Genomic DNA, 12,195 nt, shown 5'->3' with positions numbered 1-12,195 from the left:
TACAACGAATTAAACAGAATCGGTGACTTTATTTGACCAAAATAAATAACTTCCTGAAACCATAACCCCGCCTATTGCAATTCCATTGGTCCATTTCTTGGTTGAACAAAATGTAACCAATCAACGGCGAGGCGCGGTATTACGCACCACTCGTAGTTGGACTGCTTGGACTCACTGCTTCAACTCTTTACTGTGAAATCGGTAAGGGATTTTACTCGTCTAAAATAACTATTTACATGAAGAAACTCGATATTTTTCACGTGCCAATAGACTGCAATCGAGTCTACGTCGCAACCACGTCTAAACGCGAGTAAAGCTTTGGTGGCTAATCAGAAGCTAGCTAGGCTACTTCGTAGCGTAGAAATGGATTTTGTCAGTAACGCTAACGTCACCCCATTAGTTCTCCACTCCCTTGTGCAACCAATACGGTTAAGATTTTAGGATAAGTTACAACGAGAAGGGTTACGAGTCACTCTATTGTGCCATTCTTTAACATGTGACAGGCATCAACAATGGCAGAATGGAACGTCTACTTCCAAAATGAAGATGACGGCGAAGCACAGGAGGAAGGAGAGGAACCAGGAGGTGCGATCAATAACGTACTCCACGTCTTTGGAGTGGACACTTGAATTGTGGTCTTTTTTTTGTATATGTGGGAGTTTTCGCCTTACTCGTTTGCCTCTTTATCAGGAGATTACAGAGTCACAGGACGAGACTGTCTCGTTTTGTTGGTGGATGCTTCAAAAGAAATGTTCATCAAAGAAGAAGATGGGGAGACGACTAACTTTGACATGACCATGCAAGTGAGGAACTCATCCACACAGTCTGTTTCCATCCTGCACGTGGAGTCAAGATGGCTTTATTTCTTGTAGGTCGTGCGCAGCGTCTACACCAGAAAGATCATAAGCAGTCCCGGAGACCTCGTGGCATTGGTTTTCTATGGCACCAAGCAGAGCCAAGACCCAACCAAATCTTTCAAGCACGTCTACGTCTACCACAACTTGAGCGAACTTGGTGAGACATCGTTTAAGCTTCTAAAAATGTTGGTAACAAGTCTTTGAATGTCTTTTTGCTTTTGCACAAGAACATTACGCGGATTTAAGGTCAGACTGATTTCAATTATCTGTCGCTCATCTCCCTCTACATCCAAGGTGCAAAGCGAGTGCAGCAGGTGGATGCGCTACAGGGGGAAAAGGGTGCCCTGTTGGCAGCAGAGACAATGGGCAGTGACGAAACATCGCTGTGCGACGCCCTGTGGTGCTGTGCCAATCTGTTCCGGGACTGCAAGCTTCGGCTCGGGCACAAACGCCTCCTCATCTTCACATGCACGGATCAACCACACGGGGGCGACAGTGTCAAAGATCGACAGGCTCGAACGCAAGCCAGTGACCTCAGAGAATCCGGTGGGTCCCAAGATCCAAATGCTACTTTAAAGAACTACTACCCCATGTGAACAACAACAATGTCTTGAAACATATTTCATATATTTAGCTTTGATTTAATGAATTGGGCTGGTTTAGAACCACATTATCATAGCGCTTCATCATACCAAGACATTTCGGACAATTGTATGCTCCTAAATTGGAAGTAGAAAAATTGTGGCAAGGTGGTGTCCCAATACGTTTATCCACCTATTTTTTTTGTGTGTTTGTTTCAGGCGTCGTCATAGAGCTAATGCACTTGATGAAAGCAGGTGGCTTCGACGTCTCCCTCTTCTTCCGTGACGTCATAAGTCCGCCGGAGGACGAGAGTGAGCTGGGCCTGCAGCAGGAGCCTTGTGAAAAACTGGCGGACCTCCAGAGGAGAGTGCGGGCCAAAGAGCAAAAAAAGAGAACGATGGCCAAGTCGGTTTCGGTTTCAACGCCACGCTTGTCGAGTCGTTTTTTTGCCGATGTGCTCATTTCCCTCTCGTCTTCTCCGCGGCTTTCCCTGATCTTTAGGCTCAATCTGTGTCTCGGTGAAGGTGTTAATGTCGCGGTGGGAATGTACGCACTTGCCGTGAACGCTCGGAAACCAGGCGCCATCAGGCTGTACAGGGAAAGTAACGAGCCCGTCCGCAGCAAATCTCGCACCTTCCATACCGAAACGGGAAGCCTGCTGCTGCCCAGCGAGATAAAGAAAGCCCAGGTAGGAACGCGGCTTCTTGAAATCAACTTTGTTTTTTTTCACCCGGACGTCTTTTTAAGAGGAATGCCCCCCCCCCGCCTTCCTTGTTGCAGGTGTATGGCAACAAGCAGATTGTGATGGAGAAAGATGAAGTGGACGCCATCAAGAAATTTGACGATCCCGGTTTGTTTTTGATCGGATTCAAAGCCATGGAAGAGCTCAAACTGCACCACCATATTCGTCCGGCTGTCTTCCTCTACCCCGCGGAGGGCGAGGTGAAAGGTAACGGCCAACGTTCAAAAGAGCAGAAAAAAAATTTATATATACTGTATAAATAAGTACCTGGGATTGACGTGCGGAGTCTGAAAAGACGTATAAATACTTCTTTGAGAGGCGTAAACAGAAGTCAGTAAGTCAGAAGTGTAGAAAATATTAATTTTTTTTTCCCTCGTCAGGAAGCTCCTGTCTGTTCTCGGCACTGTTGACCAAATGCGTCGAGAGGAACGTCTTTGCTCTGTGCCGCTGCATTTCCCGCAGAAATTACCCACCTCGATTTGTTGCCCTGGTGCCTCAGGAAGAGAAGTTGGACGAGGGGAAGGTGCAGACCACGCCACCAGGTACGACCTCACCGGCGCACACGAGGACAAGCGGGCAATCATCGTCATGTCATTTCAACAGGTTTTAATGTCATCTACCTGCCGTATGCTGATGATTTGCGGAATCTGGATCCCCCGCAGACTCCTTACGCTTCTCCAACGCAGGTGGACAAGATGAGGGAGATTGTCCATAAACTGCGCTTTAAGTACAGGTCGAAAATGCTCACCTCGTATGACAACCACAGATAGAATTCTGATTTTTTTTTTGATAGCTCTTGTGCTAGATTGCATTGTTGTTTTTGGTGGTTTTTTGGGGTTTTTTTTGTGGTCATCCTTTGTAACATCTTGCAGGAGCGACGCATTTGAGAATCCCGTCCTCCAGCAATACTACAGGAACTTGGAGGCCTTGGCTCTGGATATGATGGCACCAGACGACATCGAGGACCTCATCAGTAAGACAAAGCCGCACCAAATTGGCCGTCCGTCAAGCCGTCATCTCATTTCCATTTTGCCGTGTTCTTCAGTGCCAAAGGTGGACCAGATTGACCTCCGGCTTGGCCCTCTGGTCCAGGAGTTTAAAGATCTCGTCTACCCCGCAGACTACAACCCGGACACCAAATCAGCCGCCAAACGCAGAGCAGGTCAGCAGCGAAGTCGCGCGGAAAGTTTTAGACGTGCTCGTTCCCGAATCGTGCAAGTATTTAGCACGCTTATTACATTGTTTGATTGTCGCGACTTGAAGCAGGAGCTGGCGGCACGGCGGAGAAGAAGCCCAAAGTGGAGGTATCCGAAGATGAGCTGAGAGCGCACATCCAAAAAGGCACTCTGGGAAAGATGACGGTGGCGCTGCTCAAGGAGGCCTGCAAGCAGTTTGGCATTCGGACCACCGGCACCAAGAAGCAGGAACTGATGGATGCGCTGGTTGACAAACTGGCCACATGAGTGACACACTCACTGGGGTCATTTATGCTTGGTCGCCAATCTACCGTAGAGACGTATGACCAATCGTTTTAGATGACTGAAATTGCTTTGGCGTGTTGCAAAAACATCCTCAGTTGCTCGCTAGCACTACGCATGCTGGAATCTCACTGCTCATCTCTTTAATCAGCCGTCTTAGTTATCGTTTCGAAAATGACATCCGCGTTGGCGTGTGATCTGATTTACTTGATGACGCCTTGCAAAAATAAAACTTTGTACTCACTCCACATCTCGAATATTTGAGCGGCGGCGCAATCCGTCATGATGGCATTTCCAGTTCAACTCGTCCCACGAAGGTGTGTTCGAGGAAAGAACGGGCTGCTGCGTGACAAGCTTAGCGTCGCATTGTTTGGCCGCACGGCGCCTGAACAGAAACAGCTCGTGTGTGTGTGTGTGTGTGTTCTTGCTTGGGAGGTGGGGCAGGCCCGCGCTAGCAAAGAAGAGATCACAGTCAAAGTGTGATCAAAGTTTAACTTACTAAAAAGAAGGAGGAGGCCAATCTTTTTTTTTTTTTAAGGTAAAGCAGACTTTTTGAACAACTCTTCTGCAAATTGCAACAACTCTTTTGATCCACTTGTTGATCTTTCCAAATGAATGTTTAACTGCAGACTGGGTGTGCTCTCACGTTGCGCTGCGGACGAGGGTCAGCAATCTCCTGGAGAAAAATGGATTGTAAATGCGAAGCCAACAACACAGATAATGCCGCTACAGGTAAGACACTCACATTTGATCAACTCACTTATGTCGACAAAAGCTATCGGCACACCTGCTCTCCAGGAAGTGAACAATAAACGAAATGTGAATTCAGTCACAAAATATATCTTTCATGAGTCATTTCATTTATTTTTTTTCTCTCTTCAGGCTGGTGGCTGAGCGGCAGCAATGCCCAGATGGGCGTTTACACCGTGGTGGGGTATCTTCTGTACAGATTCTCACAGAGTCAGTCACACCATGACACACCGGTTAGCTTCTTTTGGGAAAAAAAAAAACAGAAAGATTCCCGTCGCCCCAAAAAAAGAAATCGCACTGACTAGTCATGTTATGGTCACTGTGCAGATAGAAGGCGAGAAAGCGAATAGACTCGTCGGGGTGTTTGATATATTGATTGATCAGTATCTCAGGTTTAATTAGTTTTAATTGGACATCATAAAATGACACTTGGCCGGAACGTAAAGCAAAAGTATAAATATCCAAAGCGCTGGCAACGAAAGTGAGTACAGCCCCTCTACGTGAAAATGTCATCAAATGTATCAACAAAATAAATATTTAGCTTTTAAAATATTTTGTAAAGCGTTTCTGGCAAGTCGAAGCAATGTTTCCCGCTCGAAGCTGTCTTGTCCTCCTCCCGCAGCCCTTCCCGCACTGATCCGATGGCCGATTCGTCTCTTCTGCTCTTTAACCGGTGAGTCGACTCGAGGCCGGACGTAGTGTTCGGAATGAGAACGGTAACCACGATTGTGTCGCTCAGGTCTGTCGGCTCTTTGGAGCTGGGTGAGCCGCGTCGTGGGGACCCTCCGAGGTACGCCGGGCCGACAATCATCACTCGGGATGAATTCCTATCGTGGGCTTAAAATGTCGGCGCGTCAGCAAAGTGTCCTCTCTGGTTTTGTCGTGCAGGAATCCAGAGCCTGTGTAAATGGTTGTCTCGAATTTGGAAGTTTATCAAAGGTAAATCACTTTTCACACTTCCTCTACATTTCCGGTCTCCAAAACAAAAAGTGGAAAAGGTACACTTCATTAAAAAAAAAAAAAAAATGTGATAACCAAAATCTGTATCCTTGACTCCTCCTCCCGTCAGCATTTTCCACCAAATTCCAGTGGATACTTCCTATCATCAGAGCCATCACAGGTCAGTTCTTCTTGACTTTTCTGCTTTAAAAAAAAAACTGTACTTCACCAAAGTGACCGTGACACATCTGCAGGGTCCAGTGACGGCTATTTGGAGAGCGAGTCCACGAGACTGAACCTCTCCAGCCCCTTAAAAGCAGGCCTCAGACTGATCGTGGTGGGCCCCGCCGGCGGAGGACGCACATCAGTGGTAAACACTTTGCTGAACTGCTGGGCGGAAGAACCGGAAGAACCTCTCGTCGAGAGCACCATAAGAAGAGCCATAGTGGACGGCAGGGAACTCGCGGTCATCGACACGCCGGATCTCTTGGGGGCGTCATTGGGGGCGATGACTCGAGCCAGAGAAGCTCTGAGGAGCGTTCAGCTAGCGGCTCCGGGTCCTCACGCCATCCTCCTGGTGATGCAGGCGCCGCGCTCCGGAAAAGTGCCGCACCAGGATGCCATGCGAGCCATCCAGGCCACGCTGCAACTGTTCGGAGATGACATCCGAGGTCACGTCATCCCCGTGCTCACCCACGCCGACCGACTGGGTCGACGGCACACTTTGGAGCGGCTGCTGGACAGGGACGCCGGCGGCGTGAACGGACTGACGTCTCTCTGCGGTCAGAGACCCGAGCTGCTGGACACCAGGCGGGATCGGTCCCCGGAGGAGCAGAAGGTGACGCGCAGGCTGCTGGTGGGGCGTGTCCTCGAGCTGAAGGGGCTCAGGGGACATTTTGTCCACGAGCTGCAAAGGATGGACGAACGCGTGCGGGAGAAGCTGCTAGCCGACATGACCTCTGCGCTGGGCTCAAAATTGGAACACATGTAGATCATGTGAATACACAGCATTGCTATGAAATCATAATTATGTCATGTGTGTGTGTATGTCTATCATTTTTAGAGCTGGCTGGGGCGATGGGGAGAGTGAGAAAGATGCGTCATGTTGGAGATTACATTCCAACAGTTTCACACCACATTGCTATGTTGATTAGCTACACAGAGGCCGTACTATGCGCTCTGGTGGGAAACAAGAGAAGGGTCGGACTTGCTCTTGCTTTATGTGGAAAGACAGCTGAAATGCCATTTTAAGGTTACATACGCAAGACGATGGCTTTTGCCAGGCTGAACCGGTGGAAAGTTTCCTGTGATGGTCCGTTGGAAAACATTGTGCAAAAAAATGTCTGAAACCAAAGCGGAACGGTCAGTTCATTTAGTGAAATTCCTTCGTGTAGGCCTCAAAAAAAGAATTTTTCCCTCACTCTTTTGGATCACAACTGCATCCATGAGAATTTTACAAAATACCCACATTCAGTTTTCTTTTGTTTTTTGGGGTCCTAAGGCATGTTAAAAATTGATATTCAAGGATGGCACAAAACCGATCTGACAGTTGTCCACCCCCGAAATAAGGGGGTGGAAAAATGCTTAAGTATTTGTGAGCCAGCTCACTGGCCCTGTGAGGCAAATGCTTAATTTAAAGACACAGGCCGATTGATAATCTTTTTAAATTTACATTTTTTATTAAAATGTAATTTTTTAAAAGGTTTATTGTCAAATATGCTTTATGTATGACATGCAGCGTAGATGAAATTTCTTCTTCTCAATCCTCAATGCAAATATGCATGCAGGCGTGCTGTGCATTACACAGCTAAGAAAAGACGTAAAAAAAAAGAAATTACAACATTACTGACTCTGAAAGCTCTGGACTGATTAGATAGTCACGGCAGCACATAAAGACTGAAATCTACACGGACAAAACAGAAGATGAGTGTAATGAGGGGTAAAGCAGTCACAATTCATTTTTTGGGTGGGGGCACAGATGCTTGAATTTCTCAGAAATGACTTCATATGTATTTTGGGCCTTCTGTAAATAGTGTTTGGGTGCACAATGAATCCACAAAAGATTTTGTGAATACCGACTTTGATTGCGTCGCGACAATGAAACGATAAGGTGGAAAGGTGTGGTTCGGCTCTCTTCGTTCACTTTTCTTTCCTCCCTCGGCTGAGTGACGCACGCAGTCGCGGCAACATGGAGCCGGAGTGACGCCAGTGCGCATGCGCGCCTCCAGACGCAGCCACCACGGAGGAGCCACTTGGTGAAAAGTGACTAAAAAAAAGGACAAAGGAGGCAACTGCTTTGAGGAAAACAACAGATTCCGCTTTTAGCCCGCAAAGCTTTGAGCGACAGTTGCCTGGGGGACACACGCGAGAGGTTCGGTAAGTTGTCGTCGCCCCAAAACGAAGTTACCGAACGTAAAAAAAAAAAAAGAGCGAGAGAGTGAGAGGAGGCGGTAGGGGTTGTTTGCTCAAGACAACATTTGTCACGTCGTGCAGGCACAAGACAAGCCCGATCTGTCATTGCCGCGACTTGGCTCCATTCTGGACATGTATTTTTTTGGAAGTATATTTTGTGATTCTGAGCGTGGGGAAAAGACCAATCTGTGTGTGTGTAGGGGGGAGGGGGGGTTCTTCCCCAGGCTGTTGTGTTGTTGCTAGCTAAATGAGCAAGCAGCTTCCTCCCAAAAGCTGCTGAGGATGTTTATGTTGTCATGCTTGGGTCTGCTGACCAAATCGAGATTTGTGATTTTTTTTTTTTAATGGACCATTGTTAAGTGCTGCTGTTGCTGTTTATCAGTCCAGTTATTTTGCGTGTATGTGTGTGTTTCTTGTTTTGTTTACCAGTGGACGTTTGGCAGCAAGGCGATGGAGCAAAGGACACAAAAACTATAAGCTGGTAAAATCAATCAACGCCAAATGACATCGAGGATGGAGACGGTCGTCACTGTGGACGAGGCGTAATCTTCAATTTCGGAGAGGATTTCTCTTCTTCGCTTCCACCATTTCCCATGCCTTCCGAAATTATCATTCAAGGCATAGCGTCGATCTCCATAAAGGCGTGAACCCTCAATTCTCCTTCAATCAAATCAGAAACCCCAAAGCTCCTCTCGTCCAGGCAGCGGAGTGGTTACCATGGCGATGGTTGGCAAAATGCAGATGTAGCGACCTGAAGGTTTGTGGGCGAACGACGTGGGATGGGCAGCACGCCATATCCAGGTGGCGAGTGGAAGGGTAAGAGCAAAGGGGGTCTTCAGGACCTGGGTTGCATGCCCTGGAAAGTCAGCAAGCAGAAATGCGGAGGTGGACCGGTGGGAGCGGAGGAGCACAAGGGCAGGGTTCCGCAGCAGGATATTCCCACCTTCACGTGCATGCTCATGACGCCGCAGCTTCCTCGAGCCTCGGCGGGGCGTCCCGCGATTTACCACGAGAAGCAGCGGCGGGAACTGTGCGCCCTGCACGCGCTCAATAACGTCTTCCAGGACGGGTCAGCCTTCAGCAGGGACACTTTGCAGGAGATCTACCAGAGGTAAGTGGGAGACGTTTGTCAGCGAGTCCCCCCCCACCCTCACCCCACCCGTCATTACACATGAAACGCGGCTAATGAGATCCTCTCTCAGGCTTTCGCCCAGCACTCTGGTGACGCCTCACAAGAAGAGCATGCTGGGAAACGGCAACTATGACGTGAACGTCATCATGGCCGCCTTGCAGACGCGAGGATTTGAGGCAGTTTGGTGGGATAAAAGGAGGTGGGTGAAGCTGGTGGCGACACATGATTATTTTTGTTTGGAAGAAAAAAATCTTGCCTGCGGTCTGTTATATCGACCTACTTATGGTTAAAAAAAATGTTCACTTACTATCATCTTCGCTGGCGTGGCCTATTTGTTTTGTTTTGCCGCAGAAGCTGGCGCCCCCGAGCGCCGTCACATGACTTTGTTTCACTGATCCAACGTAACCTCAAGTGACATTTGGCTCTGTTTGTTTTTTATCAGTTTATTATTTTTTTTAATCTGTTTGATTTTTATGTATTTTTTTTATTGGGATTCCAACCATAGTTGCGATTCTCTCAGTTATCAGAAAAGCCCTATTGTTCTTTCGTTTGGCCCGAGCCAAAACGGACCAATGATTAACCCGAGTGGTGCTTCATTGTTTCGACACGGGCGTGACTGCAAATCAATCAACGGGCCAAAACATTAGGCACATCTGCAGAATTGAACTGGGAGCAAATGCAAAGCTTGTGTGTGCCTCCACATGACATCACCTGGATAGTGAAAATTTGAATCGGGGTTAACCAGCATTGCAAATTGGTAGCCGCGGTCATACGAATAGTTATCAGTCGAAATACGTCACTTCTTTGTCTGTTCACATCTCTCCGTGTTCATTTGATAGCGCGATCGGTAAAGGGAAGTGACGAGCTTTTATCTTTGCTCCATCCCAGGGACGTCGGCAGCATCGAGCTGTCCAACGTGACCGGCTTCATTCTCAACGTTCCGTCCAATTTGCGCTGGGGACCTCTGCAGCTGCCGCTCAAACGCCAGCACTGGATCGGGGTGCGAGAAGTGGCGGGGGTCTACTACAACCTGGATTCCAAACTACGTGGCCCTCAACCCATCGGCAGTCCAGATGAGCTCAGGTGAGGGTCGCCCGGGAGGTCCCGCTACCATATGTCGTCGCTAAGCTAGGCAAAAGCTCCGTTTTATTTTCCTTAACGGAGGCCGATGTGTTTTCTTGTCGACACTGACCCACAAACCAGGAAGTTCCTCCGCCAGCAGCTGCGAGGGAAGAACTGTGAACTTCTGCTGGTGGTGTCGGAGGAAGTGGAGGCGCGACAAACGTGGCGGTCCGACAGCTGAGGATCCAGGCGGACGACTTCACGCGAGATTGCCGGACTCTCCCGTAACGGTTGCAAAGCAATGAAGAAGGCAAACACTTTCCAGTGGGACGATGAGTGGATGACAGTTCTTGACTTCAAAAGTGGTCAAGTACAGCTCTTCTTGATTTTTCTACAATATATCTTGACTATTTTTTAGTCTGTTGTGATCTGCTGGTTTATATCGATATATGTTGCGGAGGGGGTGGTCATGTGTCCCGGGAGTACTCTCGAAATGTTGTCCTGTGGTCTCTTCCCTTCACGGAGGGAACGTGGATTCGCCGTTCCTTCACTTTCACCAAAGTGTGCCCTTCTTCACCTTGTTGTGACGACGTGTCGCTCCTCGTTTGCTTCATTTTGTCGGTGGTCACTTTTTGTATTACATGCCACCATTTTTCGGGGGCCGAGGGGGGGTGGTGGTCATATTGCGACATAACTGGAGCCCAAATGCTGTGTCTCCTTAACTCTCCTCATAGGTAGACGCACATCTGTAGCTCCTCCATAAGCTCCTGAGAGAATGTTTGTTTTAATTTGGTCTAATAATGTGGAGGGAATGGAAAAAAAAGGACCCTACCAAAAAAAAAATCAACAACAAAAAACTATGTGGTTGTATTATTTTGAAATGAGCCTTATGAGAGATTCACTATTGTAGCTCTGAGATCATTCAGTTCATAGTATCGTCTTTGGGATGATACTAGCCTTAACTTGTTTACATGGAAGGTGAGTGGGCAGTTTCACGCGTGTATTCCAAAGCACTAATTTTGAGGAGCAACCCATCAATGATGTCTTGTCGCTGCCAAGGATTTTTATTTACAACAGTTTTACTTTTTATACAATCATGTTTTTTCTGTCTTAATCCAATGCCATATGATGTCTCAAAACATTTTTTTTCTTTTTTTGACATAACAATCCATATTAACGCTATAAATATGTTATGTTGTTCGTTGGTTTGTTTTCAGCATAAATTTCAAATGCTTATGATTGCACTTTGTGGCAAAGCTGCAGTGTGAGTGTATTAAATGGGTCATTGCTCCGAAAGATGTATTTGTTGTCCGACTGTTGTGCTATTTTATTCGGGGGCGGGGGGGGGGGGGTCATAAACACAACGACAAAGACCAACATGGTGAGACACCACCTGGTAAAGGTACCCAGAGAGTTAGATTTTTTAGGTGGGACTGTACTTGGAAAGTTGAGAGCCACTTCAGTCGAATCTTTGTCATTCCTATTAGTCACCAGTAGACGGCGCCATTGCGTTTCATTAAGACCTTGTCAACACCGTCGACGACGGGGGCGAGCCTCTTGTGAGTTTGCGGTCGAATTTGACAATGATTCTTACTGTTGTTAGCTGACATCAGAAAACGAAATCGGGTTTATTGTTTCCCCTTGCCAATGGCGGGCCCTCTGCTGGAGTTTGAGACCGAAATGTTTCTGACCCCGTCCAGCTGTGACGGGCTGCTCGTGGTGGCGGAGGGGCTGGGAAGAGATCGCATTCTGCTGGAGTTCATGCATTGTCGTAGTTCGGTCAACTTTGTTTTAGAAGTGGTGGTGGCGGTGGGGTGGGGGTGCATGTTGATCGATATACAGTGAATAGTTTGAGGGGGAAAAGTTATCGGGGCCCTCAGAAAGTCATCCGTTGTTTCCTCCCCAATCTGAAACGATGATTGATTTCACCGCGATCCTTTGGGTTTTGCAGGTTCTTCAGCCCCCGGCCCCTTTGGGACCAGCAGAGCATCCAGACGAGACTTGCGTCTCAACTATTCCAATGGAGTTGGCCTGATCAACAAAGCGTCTTGATATAATGAATAAAGTTGGCTTGCACGTATGGAAGTGTGCGTATGGGTGTTTTATTTGCACTTTATTCACGATCGCCAAGAAAGCACAATGACAAAACGATGGTGTGTATGAGATGTCAGTGAGGTCACTGACATCTCATGATGACATCTTGAGCATGTGCTGGTCAAGCACATGGTCCCATCTTGGGCC

At 47.7% G+C, this 12,195-nt stretch overlaps 3 protein-coding genes across 4 annotated transcripts; all 3 read left to right on the top strand.

Annotated features, from left to right (window-relative positions):
- Window positions 1–108: 108 nt before the first annotated feature.
- On the top strand, window positions 109–3,903 carry xrcc6 (X-ray repair complementing defective repair in Chinese hamster cells 6). 2 transcript variants are annotated; one of them, XM_052072430.1, is made up of 13 exons: window positions 109–201; window positions 504–585; window positions 691–803; window positions 873–1,014; window positions 1,152–1,403; window positions 1,658–1,844; window positions 1,941–2,127; window positions 2,220–2,388; window positions 2,562–2,723; window positions 2,785–2,914; window positions 3,054–3,154; window positions 3,227–3,343; window positions 3,448–3,903. In XM_052072430.1, exons 2-13 carry the CDS (start codon window positions 513–515, stop codon window positions 3,642–3,644), a joined length of 1,830 nt encoding a protein of 609 aa, XP_051928390.1. In that variant the 5' UTR covers window positions 109–201; window positions 504–512; the 3' UTR covers window positions 3,645–3,903. The 2 variants fall into 2 exon arrangements, with proteins under 2 accessions (XP_051928390.1, XP_051928389.1); XM_052072429.1 differs by having other exon boundaries at window positions 3,445–3,903.
- Window positions 3,904–4,044: 141 nt separating this feature from the next.
- On the top strand, window positions 4,045–6,375 carry LOC127604977 (GTPase IMAP family member 2-like). Its single transcript, XM_052072433.1, has 7 exons — window positions 4,045–4,391; window positions 4,542–4,619; window positions 5,032–5,082; window positions 5,149–5,199; window positions 5,298–5,348; window positions 5,479–5,529; window positions 5,603–6,375. Exons 1-7 carry the CDS (start codon window positions 4,346–4,348, stop codon window positions 6,337–6,339), a joined length of 1,065 nt encoding a protein of 354 aa, XP_051928393.1. The 5' UTR covers window positions 4,045–4,345; the 3' UTR covers window positions 6,340–6,375.
- An 806-nt stretch (window positions 6,376–7,181) lies between these two features.
- josd1 (Josephin domain containing 1) lies at window positions 7,182–11,254 on the top strand. Its single transcript, XM_052072434.1, has 5 exons — window positions 7,182–7,724; window positions 8,190–8,871; window positions 8,963–9,091; window positions 9,781–9,975; window positions 10,096–11,254. The coding sequence occupies exons 2-5, from the start codon at window positions 8,540–8,542 to the stop codon at window positions 10,193–10,195; spliced, it is 756 nt and encodes a 251-aa protein (XP_051928394.1). The 5' UTR covers window positions 7,182–7,724; window positions 8,190–8,539; the 3' UTR covers window positions 10,196–11,254.
- The last annotated feature ends 941 nt before the right edge of the window (window positions 11,255–12,195 follow it).

This window comes from Hippocampus zosterae, chromosome 7 (assembly GCF_025434085.1).
Source record: "Hippocampus zosterae strain Florida chromosome 7, ASM2543408v3, whole genome shotgun sequence".
NCBI lineage: Eukaryota > Metazoa > Chordata > Actinopteri > Syngnathiformes > Syngnathidae > Hippocampus > Hippocampus zosterae.
Note: the sequence above shows the minus strand (reverse complement) of the source record. Positions and strands in the feature narration are given on the sequence as shown.

Coding starts and splice junctions, on each gene's coding strand:
- xrcc6 (XM_052072429.1), top strand. CDS start 513: ATGGCAGAATGGAACGTCTACTTCCAAAATGAAGATGACGGCGAAGCA. Junction 1,404..1,657: donor CAGTGACCTCAGAGAATCCG/GTGGGTCCCAAG, acceptor TGTTTGTTTCAG/GCGTCGTCATAGAGCTAATG. Junction 2,389..2,561: donor CGCGGAGGGCGAGGTGAAAG/GTAACGGCCAAC, acceptor TTCCCTCGTCAG/GAAGCTCCTGTCTGTTCTCG.
- LOC127604977 (XM_052072433.1), top strand. CDS start 4,346: ATGGATTGTAAATGCGAAGCCAACAACACAGATAATGCCGCTACAG. Junction 5,083..5,148: donor TCTCTTCTGCTCTTTAACCG/GTGAGTCGACTC, acceptor TGTGTCGCTCAG/GTCTGTCGGCTCTTTGGAGC. Junction 5,200..5,297: donor CGTCGTGGGGACCCTCCGAG/GTACGCCGGGCC, acceptor TTTGTCGTGCAG/GAATCCAGAGCCTGTGTAAA.
- josd1 (XM_052072434.1), top strand. CDS start 8,540: ATGGGCAGCACGCCATATCCAGGTGGCGAGTGGAAGGGTAAGAGCAAA. Junction 8,872..8,962: donor TTGCAGGAGATCTACCAGAG/GTAAGTGGGAGA, acceptor ATCCTCTCTCAG/GCTTTCGCCCAGCACTCTGG. Junction 9,976..10,095: donor GGCAGTCCAGATGAGCTCAG/GTGAGGGTCGCC, acceptor CCCACAAACCAG/GAAGTTCCTCCGCCAGCAGC.